The sequence below is a fragment of the Thamnophis sirtalis genome, unplaced genomic scaffold (assembly GCF_051295495.1).
Source record: "Thamnophis sirtalis isolate CommonGarterSnake01/CBP01778 unplaced genomic scaffold, rThaSir2_p1.2 scaffold_1, whole genome shotgun sequence".
In the NCBI taxonomy this organism is placed as follows: domain Eukaryota; kingdom Metazoa; phylum Chordata; class Lepidosauria; order Squamata; family Natricidae; genus Thamnophis; species Thamnophis sirtalis.
The window spans coordinates 76767196-76789550 of record NW_028261381.1 but is presented as its reverse complement, the minus strand read 5'-3'; the positions used below and the strand labels follow the sequence as shown (position 1 = coordinate 76789550).

The 22355-nt window shown below is 40.1% G+C and overlaps 1 protein-coding gene across 2 annotated transcripts in view; it reads right to left on the bottom strand.

Moving 5' to 3' along the window:
- Positions 1 to 13713: 13713 nt before the first annotated feature.
- Positions 13714 to 22355, bottom strand: part of SYT8 (synaptotagmin 8) — a 37014-nt gene continuing 28372 nt past the window's right edge. For both annotated transcript variants that reach the window (XM_087716637.1, XM_087716642.1), the window contains 3 exons: positions 17350 to 17467; positions 15710 to 15843; positions 13714 to 14172 (listed from right to left, as the gene is read on the bottom strand). In XM_087716637.1, coding sequence (XP_087572763.1) covers positions 13939 to 14172; positions 15710 to 15843; positions 17350 to 17467 — 486 coding nt within the window. In that variant the 3' untranslated portion in view covers positions 13714 to 13938. The remainder of the gene's footprint in view (positions 14173 to 15709; positions 15844 to 17349; positions 17468 to 22355) is intronic.

The following is a 22355-nucleotide window of genomic DNA, read 5'->3' as shown; positions in this document are numbered from 1 at the left end:
GCTGCTTGTCAACCCAGTGTCCTAACCACTTTACCCATCATGCTCCCTAGGCAGGATATAAATAAATAAATCCATATGGATATGTAAACATTTGTATCTCTCTCAAAGATTAGAAATGTATTTGTATGTATTCTCAAACTATGTGGGTCGGGAGCAGTGGTAGGTTTCCAAAGTTCACTCATGTGCGCACAATGCTTCTGCGCATGTGCAAAAGTGTCCAGGTGGGTGGGCGGAGCCTCCTGCCGCTGCTACTACCAGTTCGTCTGATCTGGGCCAAACTGGGAACAACCCACCTCTGGTTGGGAGGTGCTTTTTGAAAGAGTTTTTTCAATAGATTTTACTAATAATTTGTCAATTTACGCTAAAGATTCTGTTTTAAAACTACTTCAACATTCAGAATTTGAGTACAAGTTTAACTGCAAGAGATTAGTAAAGAAGAATGGCATTATTTGTATGAAGTAAAAGTTCTGAGATTGTGAAAAACTCCAATATCTGATTTATAATTTCCGTCAAACTGCAAACCAGAAAAAAGAAAGGCTAATAATCCATTAATTCTGTTGAAATGCCAGGCATATACTAACACTCCCCGCCCCCACCAGTCCTGCATGCAGATTGCAGCAGGGAGAAGACAGATGAGCTGATTCTGCATAACATCTCCTTGCCAGAAGAGTGGACATTTTTTAATATATATTTGCAATGAAGAAGGGCACCTTCCTTAATATTTAAATGCCCAAGTTATACATCACTTGCCTTGCTGGAGACAAGATAGTTTTCTTTTGCCACCTGCTGGTAGAGCTGCAACCAAAACACCAGCAGATGACAGGCAATCCAGCTAATGCCAACAGATCCTTGTGGAAAGGAATCAACAGGTACAGTGAGAGTAGAACCTCAGGCCAACGGAATTAGGACTGTTTCCACAACCACACCTTCTTCCTTTTGTTAGTGTTTCTTGAACCACATACCTCCCACCCCCACAATATGAAGTGACTCCCAAACCAAAGCAAAAGAGGTATCTGAGGAGGTGGAGCAAAGCCAGTATGAATAAAGTATGTGCTCAGTATGCATGAAATGGTTGATATACTGTAAAGGTAAAAGGTAAAGGTTCCCCTCACAAATATGTGCTAGTCATTCCTGACTCTAGGGGGCGGTGCTCATCTCCATTACAAAGCCAAGGAGCCAGCGCTGTCCAAAGATGTCTCTGTGGTTATGTGGCCAGTATGACTAGATGCCGAACACAGAATGCTGTTACCTTCCCACCAAAGGTTATCCCTATTTTTCTACTTGCATTTTTACATGCTTTCGAATTGCTAGGTTGGCAGAAGCTGGGACAAGTAACAGGAAATCACTCCCCTATGTGGCACTGGGGTTTCGAACTGCCGAATGGCCAACCTTTCTGATAGACAAGCTCAGCGTCTTAGCCACTGTGCCACCATGTCCCACTGACATCCCTCTAATATGGACCACAGAGCAGGATGAAAACATGTGAATGGGCTCACCATTATGCAAAACTGGCCCAGGTTTGGGCAGGAACCTACAAGAGACTGATTCATGGTAGAAAATTTGAAGATCTACAGACTTTCCACTATAGAGGGCTCTGCCAATCTAGTAGCTGCAGATATAGTTTCTTTAAATATATATTCCTCTATTTTTGAAACATCCAGGAGGTGGTGCTGGGTGACTATCGTTTGACACCTAGGCCACTAACCTAGGATGCCCTATATGGTTCTATCTTGCCCTCTGTGCTGTTTAGCATCTAAATGAAACCAGTGGGTGAGATCATTTAGAGTACTGAGTGGGGTGCCATTAGGATGCTGATGACAGCCAGCTATACAGGTCCCTGTAGTCTAATTTTAAAAAACCAATTAGCAACTGGGAATGTTATCTAAGATCAACAGGGGGAGGGAGAAAAATGGGAAATTAAATGCAGGCAAGGCAGAGTCAGTAGAAGAAAACTGAATTTAGGGATTGTTCTGCCCTTCCTGAAATGAGTAAATTTGAAGTTTGGAGATGCTCCTTGACCTCCAGTGGCCACTGAAGGTGATGTCTCTGGTAAGGGGTACATTGACTTAGCTAGCTACGGCTAGTGGTTAACTATAAACTTTGCTGAGGTGAGTGGACTTTGCAACCAGTATCCGTGTATTGGTTACATTCCCTCTGGACTACTGTAAGATGCCTTTCCTGGGGCTCTTCTTGAAATATCACATTTGGTATAAAATGCAGAAGCTCCAATCCAGTGAAAGATATTGGGATTATAGGATGCCTGAAACAAAGGATCTTCAATGATAATCTGAGCCCAGATTAAGGTGCTAATATTGAACTTTAAAGCAATGATCTTAGGGTTTGACCAAGCCCAACTCTGAACCTTTTCAGCTATTTACATCAGCAAATAATTCTTTTTTACATCTTTATTGCTGGAACTCACGTACCTGGCAGAAGATTATTTTATCCTATGTGGCTCCCAGACTATAAAATATCCTGCACAATGGAGTATATTTTTCACCCTATTTTTCCAGTATTCAGGAAAACAGTAAAATATAATTTCTTACACCAGTTATTGACTGAACTGATTTAAGTAACATTGATTTTTAAGTTTAAAATATATTTATTTATTAAATTTATTTCTTGGAACCTTCTTGTTGAAAGGACTGTTATAGACTGGAGATATATATTGTATCCCTCCCCCTCTGTTGAGAGAGGGCTGTTCAATTTTGACATAGATGGCTTCTTTGACCCCCATCTTTCAAACCAGCAGTCCTCTCTGTCCAAAATATGGACTTTGTTGTCTTCAAAAAAGTGGCCTTTGTCTTTTAAATACAGATGGACCTGGGAATCTAGTCCTGATGGGTTTGTACTCCTATATTGTGTCATAAGTTTATGAAGTGGTTGTTCTGTTTCCCCAATCTACAGATCTGCACATGGTTCATTGCAATGTACTGCATATACCATATTGTTCAGTTTATGTTCTGGTGTTTTCAGCTTCTGAAACCCTAAGATATTAGAACAACATGTTAAATACGTAAAAAATACTTTAAAAAAAAATCTACCATTTCTATGGATTTTTGTTTATCATAAATGAATGTGATAAGAAATTGTTAAGGCATGAATGGAATAAAGTATGAGAGGTTTCCATGTTGCCTAGACAAGGGGACAGCATTTAAACTTTCATAGCAAGTGTCAATGGATCTCAGATACAACTTATACAACAAAAAATAATATTTAGAATGTATTGGGCTTCATTGCATTTAGTGTGTCTAGAAAAGGACTGTCAAAAACAGAATTCTGTTGAAGATATAACAAAAGTTGCATCTTCTTTGAAAGACATGTTTTTGCAATCTCCTACACTTACCTAATTTTGGAGAAAAGAATTGGATTATATAAATATAACTGTGCAACAAAAGCTAACATTTCAGGCTATAATATTTTTTGAACAATATATCTCATACTTGAAAGTTGATAACCAGGCAATATAAATGGATTCATCATGCCCTTACCCTGATCAAAAGGGTGATGTTACAGCACGGGAGAGATAAAGGTATGGCCCATTTCAGCCAAAGGATTGAAAACTTGATTGCACTTGCCACTTATGAGTGGATTAACTATAGGCATAGGCTTTGTGCGGAGAAGTATAATGAACTATGGGACTCATTTATACAAAATACAATACATTAAAATGATAGCTATATAAATATGTTAGAAATGCACTCATGCACAAACACACTTCAATAACTGTGTTAGATAATTATATAGAGAATTCCAACATTTTACTTTTAAAATGATATATTATACCTCTTTCCGTTTTCTTTTGTTGATTTTTTTTTCATTTTTTAAAAAAGCACTGGGCGTTTTTCCTTTTTCTTTTATTTTTCTTTTATTTGACATGTACTTTTATCTTTGTGGAGTTTTTATGAGCAAAAAATAAAATAAAAAGGACAAAAAGATTAATCATCTCATTCCTATTTGGCAACTTAGCTAACCAGAAAGAATGAATTTAACCAGGTAGCTTCAAGATTATTTTGGATTTAAATTAACTCTTCCCCTTCCCCAATCCTACCCCAGAGAAACACGACATGAGAACAAAGCAGACAATTCAATGACAATTCAATGAGGATCAAAATCTATCCCAATTTATTCAAAGTTTCTAGATAGCAAATCATTTCATCAAAATAGTATGAAAGGAACAACTGTATAATTCATTCTATTAACCCCCTTCTCACGCACACACAAAAAGGTGCTTCTTCAAAAAGCAACTGGGGTTTATTTCTTTTTCCTTGAAGACGTTTCTCTTCTCATCCAAGAAGCTTCTTCAGTTCAGTCATTAGCATGCCCTCTGAGAGTTGTTGAGGCCTGCGGGATGTTTTCTTCCCTGTGTTCTTACACTGTACACAGGTGTAGGCTGTTGAGGATGAGTTTGTCTTGTCTGCATCTCAAATTGAAGAGCAAATGGTTCCTGTAGGCTAACCATTTTCTGGAAATCCATTCAAATTTCCGCACCATTTGAAGGGTGTTCATCCCACAGTGAAAGCTAAATATCTTTGGAGATTCTCAGTCATGGATGTCCCAAAGGTGCTTTTTCAAAAGTCAGCTGGACTTCCTTTGTTTTTCCTTGTAAATGTTTTGCTTCTCATCCGAGAAGTTCTATTCATTCTATTATCTTGAACCTACATTCTCCTGCAATTTGGACTAAGTGAAATCGGTTCAATGAGGCAGCTCCTGTGCAAGGGACATTTCATCAGACCAAGGCAGTGAGTCAGAGCATTGCCTTAAAACAACACTTTCAAAATGATGTACCCGTGAAGTAATTCAGGAAATGGCTCCACTTATTGCAATGAACTGCATGGGCTGTTTGCTTACAAACTTTACCATCTTTCCATAAAAAGACAGCCCTTAAAACTTCAATCTTGCAATATGTTATCCACCGAATATTAAGTTAAGTAACCTGCACTATAAATTTTATAGCATGCTAAACAGCATGGTTTAAATGCAAACAGGTGCCAAAGACTGACCAGTGGCTTAATTCCATCAAAAGGAAATTTCAAATGGATAGGTACTTGTCTGTGACCCACTGAAGCGAAGAGGGAAGAAAGGGAAATAAGAGAAGTTCTGTAACACCAGATTGTCACAGAACATAAAAATACAATGAAAAAGTAAAATTATCTAGTGGGGGAAAAGGGGGAGGACCCTAACCCTAACCCTAACCCAACAGTACAGTATCATCTTTCTTCTCCTTTACTGTAACTACTTTTTCCTTGTGTTACATTTTTTTATTCAGCATTGTCCATGTAACTGAGTTTGAATGCAAGCCGTCAGCTCCAGTGCGCATGTGCGGGCTGGCCAGCTGATTTTCAGCCTTCCGGAGGACTGGGAGAGACCGTTTTCACCCTCCCCAAGCTTCAGGAAAGCCTCCAGAACCTGGGGAGGGTGAAAAACGGGCCCAACAGGCCAATTGGAAGTTCAGAAACAATCTGTTTCTGTCTTCCAGAGAGCCTCCAGGGAAGTCATTTTCACCTTCCCCAGGCTTCAGGAAAGTCTCCAGAGCCTGGGGAAGGTGAAAACTCCCCCACATGGGGAGGGGGTTTGCGCACATGTGCGGGGGGTCGTGCGCGCATGAACAGGTGGGCGGGGTGCATTGCATTGTGGGTGTGGGCACACGCGGGCACACAATTTTGGCACACATTTACAAAAAGGTTCACCATCACTGCTATAATCTGAACTATGGGAAAAATGGTCTGAATTTATAATACAAGTGCTCACTTGATTTACTGAAGATTGCAAAGAGATTTAGCATGTTTCAAGAAAAAAACTAGAAAGACCAATTTGTTTGAGATATTGTGATGAAGATATCCAAGTGCATGTGTTAAATCAGGGTCTCCAACCCCCGGTCCAGAGAGTGACATGCCAGCCACTGGGCTGGTGGAAACAAGCAAAGCCGCATCTGCAAAATGCAGGCCGTATGCAAAACCACGCTTCCTCTGATTCGTGGAAAAACCACCCTTCACAGAACTGGTCCCCTTGTGTCCAAAAGATGGGGGGTTCTGTGCTAGATAGAAACAACTTAATTCATTACACACACACAGACACACACAGACACACACACCAGAACTTCCCTTTTCTTTGCAAGAGGCAGATGAGTGATTTTGCTGTTGGATGGGGAGGCAGTGAGGGAAAGTGAGATTGACTAGGAAATTGTCACAGAAATCTGAAAATGAAGACCATGTAATCGTAGCAACATCCCAGCAGCACAGCAGGAGACAGAGGGCCCAAAGGAGTCACATCTTCCCCAGATTTCACTCCCTCAGGAGGCACAGATCCCAGAGTTTAGACACATTCTATAAGTTAGGTACTTTGAGGTACTTTGTTTTTTTTTAAATGGTTGCTCTGTGATGCACCATTTCACCCAGTTAAAGGTCACAACAGAGTTTTAATAGTACTTAGATTAAACCAGAGGCCCCCAACCTTTCGGGCACCAGTGACCAGTTCTGTGGAGAGAGGTTTTTCCATGGGCCGGAGGGGACATGCTGCCTGCATCCCGTGGATGGGGCTTTACTTGTTTGTGTGGCCTGGTTTCTGGCATGCCGTGGACCATTGCCAGTCCACAGACCAGGGGTTGGGGACACAGTGGGTTTAAATCATAACAGCAACTGCAGCACTAAACTCAATGGCCCTAACGTGTGCAAAATGCTACTATGTTATGAGTTTGTCTGTGCTTCTGTGTTTTGGGTGGTGATGACTGATTTCTTAAAAGCTGCAGCCTGTTTATAATACATTGCCCTGGGAATCACATAATTAATACATGAAAAGATTAAATAAACAGCTTATGAATACAAATAGCTTTGTGACGCAAACAGCCAGCAGTCTTCCCTCCTATAGTCTATGCATTTACATCAGATATTTTTTGTTGACACTTACAAACAGATTCATCATCATCATCTCCCCATAGAGATCGATACATTTAAGGTTCTCTGCTCGGGGGACCCTTTGATTTGCTGTGCCTTTATTCCTATAAAGGTCAAGATGCTGAGCTCTGCTTCTGGGTTCCACCCAGAAGTTTTGCTTCTATGCCTGAATCCAAATCCAGCAAAGGTTTAGACGGGCTTTCAGATTTTAATTGAAATAACGTTTAGACCTCCTGGTATGTTCACTTATTGCCTATGAGATCTATATCCTCTAAATAGAGCATTAGGTGCTGCTGACCTGGATTTAAAAGAAAAGACAATTAAGCAAACTCTAATCACAACACAATGCTCAGAAAGTTTAAACAAAGAGAAGTATATCTGATGAAACAATAAAATCTTCAGAGGACTTGGGAATTATCACTGATTCCAAGCTTTGGGAGCAATAAGAAAACTCTGTTTCTTGTACGTTTTAGGTAATTTGTGGGTTATTCTATTGTATCTGAATGGCTACCCTTGGTATCCTGCCATTTTGAGGCAAGAAATATACACATCTGCTAAATAAACTTTACATCCTTAAGTAGGTTTAATATACTTAAAAAGCCAGAAAAGCAAAATGAAATATGCTAGCCCCTTCCAGTGGGCCCCCTGGCTCTGCCAAATTGCTCTCCTCAAAAGGGAGGATCCCTACCACCTATAAAAGTCACTTGTTAATTTAAAAGTAAATTATCTTGCAAACAAGATCCATCTTACAAGGAGCCAGCTGGTACAGAATTTAGCTTGAGCTGCCACCCCCCAAAAAACTAGCCTGGGAACAGACAGGCTGCTGCTGTATGAACCATTCAACATGCTAACTCATGAACTTAACCCCAAGTTACTCAATTTTCCCCAAGGTTTTCATAACAAACTCAACCATAAAAGGGTGGGCAGCTTTGCACAATTCACTCTGCTCAAATTTAGCTGGATAATTTATGGTTCAGTAAGTATGTGAACATAGGGCAATTCTGCATTGCAGTTAAAGCTGCTTGTCTCCCATGTTGCTGCTGCTTCCAAAACTGACTAAAAATTCTAGTCCAAATTGCAATGGGTTGGCAACAGAACTGGATGGGTGCCAGTGATGGGATTCATTTTTTTTTACTACTAGTTCTGTGGATGTGGCTTGGTGGGTGTGGCATGGCTTGGTGAGTGTGGCAGGGAAAGGATACTGTAAAATCTCCATTCCCTCCTGATCAGCTGGGACTTGGGAGGCAGAGAATAGATGGAGGTGGGGACAGTCAGAGATGGTATTTACCGGTTCTCCGAACTTCTCAAAATTTACACTCTCCAGAACCGGTCAGAACCTGCTGAATACTACTTCTGGTGGGCGCTAAATCTGGCCACCACAAGTCTTAATCCTTGCTTGGGTTTTCCTTCTCCTTAGTCCCCAATCTTTTCCTTTACTTTACCAGATGATTCACATATGTATGCATGTAGCCCCTTTCTAATTATCTCCTTTGACCCTTCCTTTCCTCCCTACCCAGTGGTGGGATATGACCGGTACGCCCCAGTAAGGGCATTCTGGTGCCTGCTGGGAGCACCAGGTACCATTCCAATACGGTACTCCAGAGGGCCCATCCACCCGCCATCCTTACCTGTATTTGAGCCGATTGGGGCCTACACACACGCACACAGAGTGTATGGAGCATCACGGAGCATCGCATGTGATAAGTATGCATGTGTGTGCTGCACACATGTTGCGCACATGCATGTGGTGGACGCCCAGCCCCGTTGCACTGTACTGATTGCAACAGGATCTGGAACCCACCACTGTCCCTACCCCAATTATGTCATCAAAGCTCCAATCCTACAATGATCAATGCGAAAGGAACAATTGTTTTTATGTTCCTCTCTTCCTTTTTAGAAAGAAAGGCAGTGTGCTTATTTTGCAACCTAAAGATATATTTTTAAAAAATAAGGAAAGGAAGTTTTGCAAGAAGGGAGTTGAAAAAGCAAAGGTTTGCTTTACCCAACCTGGGTAGAAATTGAAAAGATGCTCACTGAGAAATGTAAGGGTTGAATAGAATTGAGTTTTCAGGATTACAAATAGTCCATTGACTTAACAGGTTAGCATTGAGCATCAGAGAACATAAGTCTGATAATTCAGGGTGAAATGGCTACCCAGGACAGCAGCCAGCCAGTACAGGAGAACAGACATGCCAGGCATTGCTGTGGGAACTAGTGGGAGCTGAGGCTGCTATCAAAATAGAACAAGTACTGGAGAAGAGTTCATGGCAACTCAGAATGGGAAACAACCATTCTGAATTGAAACTCAAACATACAGAAAAGGTGTAGGATGTACTGAGATAAGGACAAGATCATCTGTTTCTGTACTCAGGAACCAGTGAATGACCCATAAAGGTGATAGTTGTCAGCCTTGCAGGATAGTTCAACCAAGATGCACACCCAGAAGTATTAGTTCTAATAATTAGTTCTAATTCTTTATTAGAAGGTTACACTCACTGAAACTTGCAAGTCTGAAAATGCACCTCTCCTTCCCCCACCTTTACAGTCTAAGATTCTATGGAGGGTCCTTTCTGAAAAGTTTGCCATGCCCACATTCCTTTTGCAGGCTAAGCTGTCACTTATGGAACTGTTGCCCTGGCTCTGGCTCTTCCCTCTGTATCTCAAGGTTATTTCCATATGCCATTACAATAGTAAAGGACTCTCAAAAAGGGCATGCACCTCAATCTTTGCTTCTAGGTCACATATATGACCTCTCATTTGCTTTTCATCTTAAGGCTTCACCCGATGAGTTTTAATGCAACTGAATTATGTGTCTATAGTATATTCTGAATTCCGGATTTCATTTCCCACCCTCATATTCAGATGTCTTCCTGCTTTTACATCACACTCTTTATTTAAGGCAACTGAAATCATTCAACAAAACAGATCAGCTTCCAAATTTAGTTGTGCAGAATGATTAAAGTAATTTAAAAACAAGGCTGTTTTCACTGTATTTTAACTACAATGACTCCTTTGATATCCTACTTGTTTTACTTGACTGGCAGGATGAGTTGCTAGAATATCCATAATTAAGTTATATGAATGGTGGAAATTATTAAAATATCTGTATGGCGGCACATTTGATGATGACATCAATCTCAATAAGAAAAATGCCTTGAGGTTCAGAAACACATTCACATTTTTCTCAGTAGGTGATGCTAAATTTTGAACATTTGAACATTGTGCTGGCTTCTTGCTCGATAAGGGTATATATCTTTATTTTCTACATACAGTATATTTCATATATGTATATGCATATGCAATGTGTGTTAGGGGTGGGTTGCTAATCCCGTTCCAACCGGTTCGGTTGGAATGGGGCCGGCGGCGTCCTCGTGCACATGCACAGTTCGCGCATGCGTCCCACAGAGCCTCGCGCAGGCGGTGTATGTGCCATCCAGCTGCTCGCAGAGCCTCGCGCAGGCGCTGTAGGTGCCATGCGCCTGCGTGAAAGCGCAGAAGCCTTCAAAGACCGGTAAGGAGCGCGGGCGGGCGGGTGGGCCCTTCGCCGTTCCTGGAGGTTACTTACTTTCAGGTTCGCCGACCAACCGGTTCGTGGGGACCGCCGCGAACCGGTTGAAACTCACCCCTGGTGGGTGTATATCTATATATGCTTACCTTTTGCATGCAGATATATATATGCTGTTCAATATGAGAACTCAAGACTCAAATATCAAAAAGTCAAGACTCTTTGATATTTGATATAGAGAGCCGTGGTGGTGCAGTGGTTAGAGTGCAGTATTGCAGGTTAGCTGGATAGTCAGCTGGATGCTGACTATTGGCTGCCTGCAATTTAGCAGTTCAAATCCCACCAGGCTCAAAGTTGACTCAGCCTTCCATTCTTCCGAGGTGGGTAAAATGAGGACCCAGATTGTTGGGGGCAATAAGATGACTCTGTATATCGCTTAGAGAGGGCTGTAAAGCACTGTAAAGCAGGATATAAGTGTAAGTGCCATTGCTATATTTTGCAACAAGTTGTCATTTGGTCACAAATGGCACCTGTGGGAACGGGAGCCAAATATCATGAAGGAATGTCTGTCTTTTATGTGCTTGTGGAAATCATCACTCTACCTCCCAAAGAAATGGCTTCTAGCTCTTTATATTCTGAAGGTGGAAAGAGGCACAGGGATGTGAAATTGGGTTTTTTTATCAATAGGACTTACTTTTGATAACCTGCCGTCCCTGGAATTGTTTTGTAATGGCTTCATTAATTTTTCTACAAGAAACCTCTTTATCAGAAATCCTTGTATTCTTGAATGCCTCTCTGTCTGTTTGCAAACTAGCTTTCCAAAGAAGTTTGATTGTTTAATGAAGCGGGAGATGTCTGCATATTATAGTCAGGCAAATACTTTTTCTTACAATTCTAAGCATGAATTGCTTGCAATAATCCAAATGTCACCTAGTTTTAAAAGCACTATGTTTAGCTGTTTTGCTTTTGCTTTGCTTCCTGTTGCTATTCCTAGACTGCCTGGTTAAATCAAGCAACCTCAACTAATAAAGGATACATAAAAATAGATAACCTCAGCTAATAAAGAGTAGATAAAGGAACACTTCTTCCACAGAATTGGCTAAGGTGGCTGATTTTTGCTATCTAATACAGTGTTTGCCGTGTGATGCCCCATCAGATGTATCGTGTCCCATATCTCATATCTATATGATGCCGCTAGTACTACATTTGTGTCGGGATCACCAAAGTGCTTCTAGGTTGAAAGGATTGAACAGTGACATCACCATTGTCCAGGGGACATCCAATTGGCGGCCCCTTCATGACCCCATTAAATTGCCCATCAAAATGGTACCCATCTATCTACTCGTGATCTCCTTCAGACTGCTGGGTCGACTGGTGGTAGAACACATGACAGAAACTTACTGCATCCCACAGCAGCAACCGGATTTTGAAAGACAGAAAAAGAACTTCTTTGCAATTGTATTGCACCAGTAGCTACAAAAAGGCTGTTGCAAATATCAATAGGGAAACAATAAACCCAGGAGGGATCCTTGAGAAGAAGTATCAGATAAGGGACATTTATTTATTTATTTATTTATTTATTTATTTATTTATTTATTTATTTATTTATTTATTTATTTATTTATTTATTAGACTTATATACCGCTTCATAGGGCTTTCAGCCCTCTCTAAGCGGTTTACACATTTTTTAGCAAATTGAGTCAGCAACTTGCCCCCACAGTCTGGGTCCTCATTTCACCCACCTCGGAAGGATGGAAGGCTGAGTCGACCTTGAGCTGGTGAGATTTGAACCGCTGAACTGCACATCACAGTCAGCTGAAGTGGCTTGCAGTACTGCACCCTAACCACTGCGCCACCTCGGCTCTTTTCAATGACATGACAAAATAATGTATAGCTATTCTTAAAAAGAATCGATTAGCTTGTTTTATTGGGTTTGCTATGATTTTTAATTATTACTCATTCCACGGAGAAGAAATCATATGTGTCATGGAATTGCACAATGAGGGTAACCCAGAGAAATTGCGACTTTATCTCAGGTGCAAACATAATGGAGAAATTAGTATTCGTGCCATCCAATTAATAGTCCATATCTTGAAGCATTCCATCAGGCAAAGGGGCATTGATACATCTCTAAAGAGATAGAATGGTAGCCTTTCTTTGATCCTTGAAAACAAAGAATCCACCATTTAAATTATTCATTTCATATATACAATCAGCATTTGCATTTGTTTCATCTGAATCCTTTTTTAAGCTCCCCTCCCCCCAAAAAGCAAAAAGCTTCTAGCAATGCCAAAGGAAACATTTACAAATGACTGCACACATATCTTGAATGGCAAAGTAAATTATTTTTTAAATATTTAATAAGGACAAGTTTAATAAGTACAACTCTAACCATGGTTATTTTCACGTTTTGTTTTCCCCTTAAATCTAGAGGGAAAAACCTGGCCCATACAAGTCCATATATTGATATGTTAACAGTTTGATTTTGAAGTGATACATGTTTCCCCCACCCCATCAAAGTAAAGCAATAGATTCGATCCATGGCAGTACATAACATTGTTGAACATGTCAATTTTTGTTGGATTCACAAGATTGTATCTAAGATTGGTCCCACATCTCTTTGTCTTCAGAACACCTTTAGACTTAGGGAAGTCATCAGCTGATGAGTTGGTTAACTTCCACTTCTGCTTTTTTGCTATGTGTTCTCTGCCACTATGAGGCAGATAGTTTTCCATCCCATCCTGATCTCCCCTTCTTCCTAAAGTGCAGTAGGGCTTTGTCATTCCTTCCCACCCAACCATCTCAATTTACACAGGCAGTGGGTTTTTTCAGCCTCCATGTTAAGACATTAAAAAGGAAGGTTGGTGCACTGGTTTTTCATCTCCCACTTCGGCCAATTTGTCATTCTATTGCTTCCTTATCTTCTCCAATCCCAGAGAACACCAATAAAGAGACCTTGTGCAGTTGTTCAAATTCTCTTCAAAAGAATGATCCTGATGGCAGGGTGCCTTGAGATAACTAAAGGTAAAGGTTCCCCTTCCACATGTGTGCTAGTCGTTCCTGACTCTAGGGGGCTGTGCTCATCTCTGTTTCAAAACCAAAGAGCCAGCGTTGTCTGAAGACGTCTCCGTGGTCATATGGCTGGCATGACTAAATGCCGAAGGCATATGGAACACTGTTACCTTCCCACCAAAGCTGGTTCCTATTTTTCTACTTGTATTTTTTATGTGCTTTCAAACTGCTAGGTTGGCAGAAGCTGGGACAAGTAAGGGAGCTCACTCCTTTTAGGCGGCGCTAGGGATTCGAACTGTCTTAGCCATTGAGCCACCACGTCCCTTTGAGATAACTATGGTTACCTAAATGTGGGATTCAGTGGCACAATGTCTTGCCTTCCCTTCCCTTGCCTAGAATAATTACAGCTATATCTTTAACTGAACCGGATGTGGTGATTTGTGCTATCAGGTTTTCCTTCATAAATAATAGCTGTGGGTTTCCTTCTGGAGTGGAGAGGCATAGAGAGAACTGTTTGGGGTGGTTGGGTTAGCTGGTGGGTAGTGGCAGTTTGAAGCGTGTCTTCAGTCCCAGAGTTTTGTCCATAACTTCCACAGGCTGCAGGCTATGCCACTGTGCGATAGGCCTGCGAGGATTAGCCAGCATATCTGACCAGTGGCGCAACTGGTTCCCTGTAGCTCGGCAGCTGAGAAACAACTTTCCGATCTGGTCATCCTTGGTCACTTTGTCATGATCCCAGACTGAGATCACCAGGTCCACATTCTAGCATGAAAATTACAAAGCAGAGAGATGAGAGGAGGAAAAGGAAGGGAACACAGAGATGGTTTTTACAATGCAAACAGAGAAATCTCATATCTCCTTACAAGGTGCTCTCTGCATGGGGAGCAGTGGTGGGATTCAGCCAGTTCGCACCTATTCGCGAGAACTGGTTCTTAACTTTCTAAGAGGTTCAGAAAACCAGTTGTTGGAAGAAATCTTTTGTTTTTTCCCACTTTACAGGGCTAATCCTATAAGGAAGGCAGGAAGGAAACATTCTGGTGTTGTTTCTAGCTTAATCTTTATTGCCCTGCTTACAGAAACTGCCTCTCTGGTTAACCCTTATTACATTGTAACAGCTAAGGCAAAGTGCCCATCGACCTGAGTTATGTTGAGTTGACGACGCCAACACAGTCACATGACCACTAAGCCCCACCTACCCACCTGGTCATTAGGACAGAGAACCGGTTGTTAAATTATTTGAATCCCACCACTGATGGGGAGCATTTGGAAGAGTTCATGCCTTTTTACCATTACAGCTTTAGTTACTTTCTGTCCATCTTTTGTACTCACTTATATTATTATTTTTCAAATGTCAGCCCAATCCTGCTTAAAAGAGCTGCATAATAAAGATTCATGGGTAAGGACTTTAAACTTTCCACGATGCTTTGTGATGCCCCCTGCCAAAATAACACTTATAATGTTACTGCAAGATGTCAAAAGAGGAAACTCCTCTAACCCTGTTTGACACCATTTTGGTAGGCATTAAATATGGTGTTGATTTTTTTTTAATTCTTAGTTGTTATGTTTGTTTAGTTTAGGGCCAGAAAAATAATACAGAAGTTGTGAATGCGCCAACACTGGAAGTTTTTAAGAAGATGTTGGATAACTATTTGTCTGAAGTGGTGTAGGGTTTCCTGCCTAAGCAGGGGGTTGGACCAGAAGACCTCACGGTCCCTTCCGACTCTGTTATTCTATATTCTAATAGCTTCTTGTAGCAAAAGAGAAGCAGAGTAACAGGAAATAAGTCACAATAAGAAGCAAAACTGACTTCAGTACAAGTATTCCTCATTTAATAATCATAACTGGAATCAGAATTTCTATTGCTAAGTCATGTGATCATTAAGCAAGACATCATATGACTGCAACTGAGATATGATCTCACTTCCATCATGGCTGCTAAGCAAAGCACCCATAATAGCTAAGCAAGACATCACGTGGTCATGACTTGTAATTTTACTGCTGGTTCTCCATCGACTCTGCTTGATGGAAGCCAGCTGTGAATCGGGCAAATGGTGATCACATGACTGCGGGAAACTGCAATGGTTATATATGCAAGGACCATAAAGTTACTTTTCCTTTGTAACTTCAAACAATACAGGGCAACCATTAAACAAGGATTATATGTATAAGAAGATACATTTTTTACAGCAGGCCTTCGTAAGGTGAGCTCAAAACATCTGCAAAAGCAATGATGCTTCTAGAGATTATTTCGTTTTCCAGTAACCTCGTTCTGCTATGAAATGGCTTCTACTGGGCCTACCTGGATCAAGTTGAAAGGCACTTCAAAAACAAAGGCCTCATTGAAATAGGGGCTCAAGGTGTTTTTCTTCACAGTTGTCTTCTTTTTCTTCCATTTCTTTTTGTTCAGAATAAGTTGCACTTTGACATATGGGTCTGGCATGGAAAGTAAAGCAAAGAACAGTTGAGGCAATTTAATCCAAAAAGAAGTTTCCCCAGACATTAAAGTGTTCCTGAAAACCATATTGCAGCCTCCATGAAAAACTCCTAACCCAAATATTAGCTGCCTTACTATAAAACTCAGTGGTTCTGCCAGAAGCCCTGTAGGGTGACTAGGTATTTTGAGGAAAAAACAACAACTGATCTTTCTGTAAAGGTCACTGTGAGACTAATGCTGTTGTGAGTTTTGGGAGAAAAATGTAATTCATCCCCACCAGCTTTCACAACCATATTACACAAATCATATTACTCAAATGTTGTATGGTTCCTCTTTCCAAAACAAAAATAATAATAGCAATAGCAATTAGACTTATATACCCCTTCACAGTGCTTTACAGCCCTCTCTAAGCAGTTTACAGAGTCAGCATATTGCCCCCAACAATCTGGAGCCTTATGTTGCTGACCTGGGAAGGATGGAAGGCTGAGTCAACCTTGAGCAGGTGAGAAATGAACTGCTGGCAGTTGGCAGATTTAGCTTGCAATACTGTATTCTAACCACTGCACCACCATGGCTCTTACAAAAATAACAGTAATCTCCTTTTGTTCCAATGATCAGGAGGAATCCAATAGCCTTTCTTTTCTGACTAACACATTTTATGAAAAGGCATCAGCTGTTCTAACCTATAGCTCATTTCCTCAGCTACGTAGATCCACTTATGCCTTTGATGAAATGAACTACAGCTCATAAAAGCTTTTATCTTTTAATAAAATGTGTTTGTCAGAAAGTCAGATTCCTTCTGATTTTGGTTACCATAGACTAATACAGTTCTCCTATCTCTTTTCCAGAGCACTGTGATACCCATAACAGCAGCTGTAACAAACTCTCTTTCATAGCCGAGGTGGCGCAGTGGTTAAATGCAGCACTACAGGCTACTTCAGCTGACTGCAGTTCTGCAGTTTGGCTGTTCAAATCTCACCGGCTCAAGGTTGACTCAGCCTTCCATCCTTCCGAGGTGGGTAAAATGAGGACCCGGATTGTTGTTGGGGGCAATATGCTGACTCCGTAAACTGCTTAGAGAGGGCTGAAGGCCCTATGAAGCGGTATATAAGTCTAACTGCTATTGCTATAATGCAAGAGAGGATTATAGTTCTTACAATAGAGTTCCATGCCATGTTATATCGTCTCTGCTGCCAAGATCAGCAGTAATTCAAATCAAGAGAGCTAATAGGGGCCTTCACGTGTGTCAAACTGGCGGCCCACGGGTCGAATGTGTCACACACAGGCCACGCCCACCCAGCTCCACAAATGGGAAAAATGTCATGAAACATCACATGATGGCAATGTGACATGGTGAATTTGACACCTTTACAAGTTTAGACAAAAAGGATTCAAAATAAAGCAGGACTCCGGGATGAATTTCAGCAACATGCATTAACAGGCTCTAAATAAGCATGACGTTCCTCTGCTCTCCACAATGAGCCTTAGGGATATGTCCTTCATACCTGATAATCCATCTGCATCCATAACCTTGAGCTTTTTGGCTTCCAAGATAACTACCGTTAATTTGCTGGTAGTGGGGACATATCGCAGTGAGAAGCATATTTCTCCAAGGTGCTCTTGCTGTGAGAAACAAAAAACACAGGAGAAGCCAGACTGATATAGTGAGGAAAGATAAAGGGATGAAGCCAAAAGTCCTTCTAACATAGTGCTAAAATAGGAACACTCTGAGGAATACTTCGAAACAATTATTGTTGCTCCAGAAATCATTTTTCTAAGCTCAGAAAAATGGAGAACTATTGACACCACAGAGGTGAAAGTATTCTTAATATGAACCAACTATTTTCTGCTGTAACAACCCTAATTCTTTTTTTTAAACCATTGGTTTTTGTTTAAATGTAGGCAAATTCAACTTCAGCCAAGCGACGTATGATGAATGATGTCTATGATCAGATTTTAAGTATTTAATAAAGATGACGTTAATAAAGGTGACTGACTGCTCTTTAGAAAGCCAAATCCTGAAGATGAAACTCAAATACTTTGGCCACCTAATGAGAAGGAAGGACTCACTGGAGAAGAGCCTAATGCTAGGAAAGATTGAGGGAAAAAGAAGGAGACGACAGAGAATGAGGTGGCTGGATGGAGTCACTGAAGCAGTCAGCGTGAGGTTAAATAGACTCCAGGGGATGGTAGAGGACAGGAAGGCCTGGAGGAACATTGTCCATGGGGTCACAATGGGTCGGATACGACTTTACAACTAACAACAACAACAACACCAAAATGTTGACATTGTTCATTTGCATCCATGGTTTATTTGGACACCTAGGACAAATGGGCAAAAAAATGTGAAGTGGAGGGTCTCCACATGCAGTCCCTGTGTATGTCTCTCTCTCTGTGCTTAAGAGTCAAATGGAATGTTCTCTTCCTCCTCTTGGATTTCCTTCTCTGTAGGTAGTTTTTGTAGTTCTTAACAAATCTACGCTTCAATAAAGGAGAATATTTGTAGCTCAGGGTTGAAATGAGGAGTCCTTGGTGCTCCCGGAGCTTGCTTATTTTCTTGCAAATGTTTCATTACCCTAACTAGTAACATCATCAGTTCAGAGGGTACCAAGGACTCCTCAAATCTAGGTTTTAAATCAAATGCAATGCATGTCTGTTTGCACTCATCCTCTTCATCCACATCAGTGATATTCTCTTTTGGTTAGGAGCAGTGTTTTGACTGGGATGTCCTCCTGCTTAAATCACTTGATATTGTTTCAGTACTCTGCTTAAGTTCTTAGGCAAATCCTTCCAAACAGCCTTCTTCTGATTTCAAGTGTCCAGCAGGGGGCTCCACCCTTAAAGTGAAGCAATAGTGCAGGGAAGGGGAGGTTTAAACCTATCCTTGACCCCTCCCTAGGTCCCATCCTTGTATGGATGTTATTAGCATCACTGGCAACTGGCATTTTCCAAACTGGCAACTTTGGGAAATGAGATGGGAAAGTAGTTTTATTTCCATAAAGCACCATACCCACAGGAAAAGGGTGATCTGATCAAAGATCTCCTGCAGTACAACTGCATTAATTGAACACCTTGCTCCTTGGAGGAGAACCTAGGCATAATTTGAAAAATATTTCTATTCCAAAAGTATGACCAAATATCTGTTTAAAACTAGGATCTCCCTCTTTTTTTAATCCCACAAACTGAACGTGTTAGGTTCACATACTGCACCGAGATAGGAGTTTGTTTCACTCATTAATTGTTGAATAAGACATAAAGCCTGCTTTCTTTTATGCTATTAAAGCATAAGCCATATTGACCAACTACAATGGCTATTTTCACACTGCATGAGAAACAATCAATGAAACTTCATTATAACTTGGTATATATAAAACCATAATTATGAATCCACCAATTGCATGTTGATTCATTGAATAGGAACGTGTGTGTGTGTGTGTGTGTGTGTGTGTGTGTGTGTGTGTGTGTGTGTAGATCAGTGGTGGGTTTCAAAAATTTTTAGAACCTCTTCTGTAGGTGTGGCCTGCTTTGTGACAGTGGCTTGCCGGCCATGTGACCGGGTGGGAGTGGCTTGCCAGCCATGTGACTGGGTGGGCATGGCCAACTTGTAAAATGTGGTGAAACTCACTTAAGAACGCTCTTGCTTAGCAACCAAAATGTTGGCTCAGGAACTCTGGCATTGAAGTGTGCAAGTCTTAAAGCTGTCAAATTACAAGACTCTTGCACCCCTAACCCTTTAGAAAAAAAAAACCAGGGCTGTTCAAACTTGACAGCTTTAAGACTTGTGGACTTCAACTCCCAGAATTCCTCCTCTCACTCTTCATCTTGATGATGTGCAGACGGGCGGGGGGAGGGAGCTGGAACCGGTTCTAAACGGCACTGTAGATTTCTATAGAAGAGGTTAGAACTGGCAGGAACCCACCCCTGGTGTAGATACAGAAATAAACACACTCAATTTGTAATATCACAAGCTTCAACCATTCATCACCGTGAGCAAGCTGCCTGTGTTACACATCAATAAAATCCATGCTCTGGGCAATTGATCCCAAAGTGAATATGGTTTTCTTCAACAAAACGTGACATTACTGCTCAGTGGCCTCAACACACAAACTTCATTAACTATTCATATTCAGCCTGAGATATTACTAGTTCCCTGGTAATATAATTGCTAATAGCGCCCTCTAGGGGATATTCCATTTCTACATCAGTAATATAATTATTAGAATTATCTCACAGATGTCAAGGTGCTATCAAGCTAGCATGCTCACAAGCCAAGCATACTTATTTTTCTTTATTCACTTCTGAGATTTGTATACTTTCATAATCCCACTGATGATCAGCAGCAGCAACCCAATTCTTTTAATGAGCTTAGGGAATGAAATGTGCTTCTTTCTATCTTGGAAAATTGATGTTCACCATCTTTTGATTAAAATGGATTTCAATTTTCAAGAGAAAGAAAAACAGCCTGTCTCTGAAGATATAATAACATCTGCTATCAACATATGCAGAATTCAAATGAGATGCCTTCAAAAAGCCTATGTTGATGATCAAGAGAGACAATACTTGGTTTGATATACACTGCAATAGACAAAAAAAAATTCCATTATTTATTGAACCCTTTCCAAACGCTTCGTTTTCCACTATTTTGGATTTGACTGTTTAATATCCCTTATTATAAAGTGCGTTAACATTAATGTAGTTTGGGCCTTGTCTCCACAGTGTTGCCCTTCTCTCTCACTAATGAAGGAGATAGGTATCAGCCATTATTAATTACATTGGTATAATAGTAGAATTTTTCCTTTAATCCAACACCATTCATGAACAGCTTTGATACGGGTAAAATGTTTCATCATGAAAGGTGAGTCAGGAGGCTAGAGGTACCTAGAAATGGTGCGGTTTGGGAGTGTTGGAAGCATAGACATCTCATAATCACCCTTATGATCATGAATGACCTGTACTTCAGTTATTTATCCCTCAGCTTTTATAAATGTCTTCTTTATTTCCTGACTTCCTTTTATATCTATCCAGGCTTTAAACAACTCTTTTCACTGAGAAAAGAGTGTGCGGGTGAGTATATGTTCAATTGCTCTTTCCTGTATTGGTTCAGACCTTGTTCCTTCCAAAATCAAGTAGACAGTTTCAGTTCTCCCACCTTATAGATTCTAAACTTTCAAATCTCTAAAACCCTGAGTCTCTATATTACATTATTTACGGTAAACCTAAACATAGGATAACTTTAAGAGATTGCTATTCAACCATTATCACAGGATTCTGTGGATCTCTTGGAAGGTATCTTTGAAACTGCAAGACATATTGGAGATAAAATGTGTAAAAAGTTCCAGCGTCCAATGGTATAAATGTTTTGTAGATTTGCTGAGCCATTATTGTCAGAGTTCTATAACGAATTATTTAAATCCAGTAAATTGTCTTTGTATTTTTATGAGGCTTCTACAACAACCCTGATTTTAAAAGCAGGTAAGGATTTTTAGTTTTGTACAATTTATATATCCATATGGTAGATGCAAGAATATTTATTGCTTTTTGTCTAGATGATTTCAGAGAGCGTCACCATGCATAATTCATCCAACTCGGTCTGGATTTTTCAAAACCAGACAGTATCCGATTATTTACACTCATAAATAGGTATGTTATACCTCAAGATAAATTGGATTCTGATGTATTAATGTTTTTGAAAAAGCTTTAGACACAGGTAAGCTTAATTTTTTTTAAGCGAGACATGTGTAGGTAAGGATTCCCAACTTCTTTTATTAGATGGATTGAAATTTATTATTTGAAACCAACAGCAAGTATAATAACTTTTTTTAAATTTTTAGACCAGTTGAGTTATCAGATGAGTTATAGTATGGCAGCTGTCATGGTTGCCCAATTGCTCCATTGGTTTATGACTTAATACTTGAGCCATTAACAATTATTCTCAGGCAATCTTATAATATTACTGGTATTATACTGGCATATGCCATGCTATTTAGATTCAGAATTTAATTATTTTACAGGTTGCTGCTATTTGGACAATATTATTATCAGATTAACTGGGACAATCTAATTTACTTTAATTGGAATCTAATTTATAAATAGGTCAATATAAGTTATTGGGCTTTGTAATTTGTACAGAATGTATTAAATATTTTGCTTTATATAATTTTAAAAACATCTCAAAATATGTGGAAATTAGTATATTGAAAGTTAAAAGTAAGATTCCAATGGCTAATGCATACATTTAAAATCTATTAAATTTAATGTTATTAAAATGAATATTACTACCTAATTGATGCATATTTTAAGATATGTACTGTTGTTCATTCCAAAAAGTTATTTTATTCAGATCAAGAGACTATCAAAGAAAATTATACGGGAAAATAAACTTCCAGGAATTTTACTGGCTAAGCTGAAATTATCTTTGATAATTTCTCAAAAATATCATTAGACATTTATGTTATCATTTATATTTGAATACCAACTTTTATAAGTTTTATTGTAAAGTTGCTATGTATTT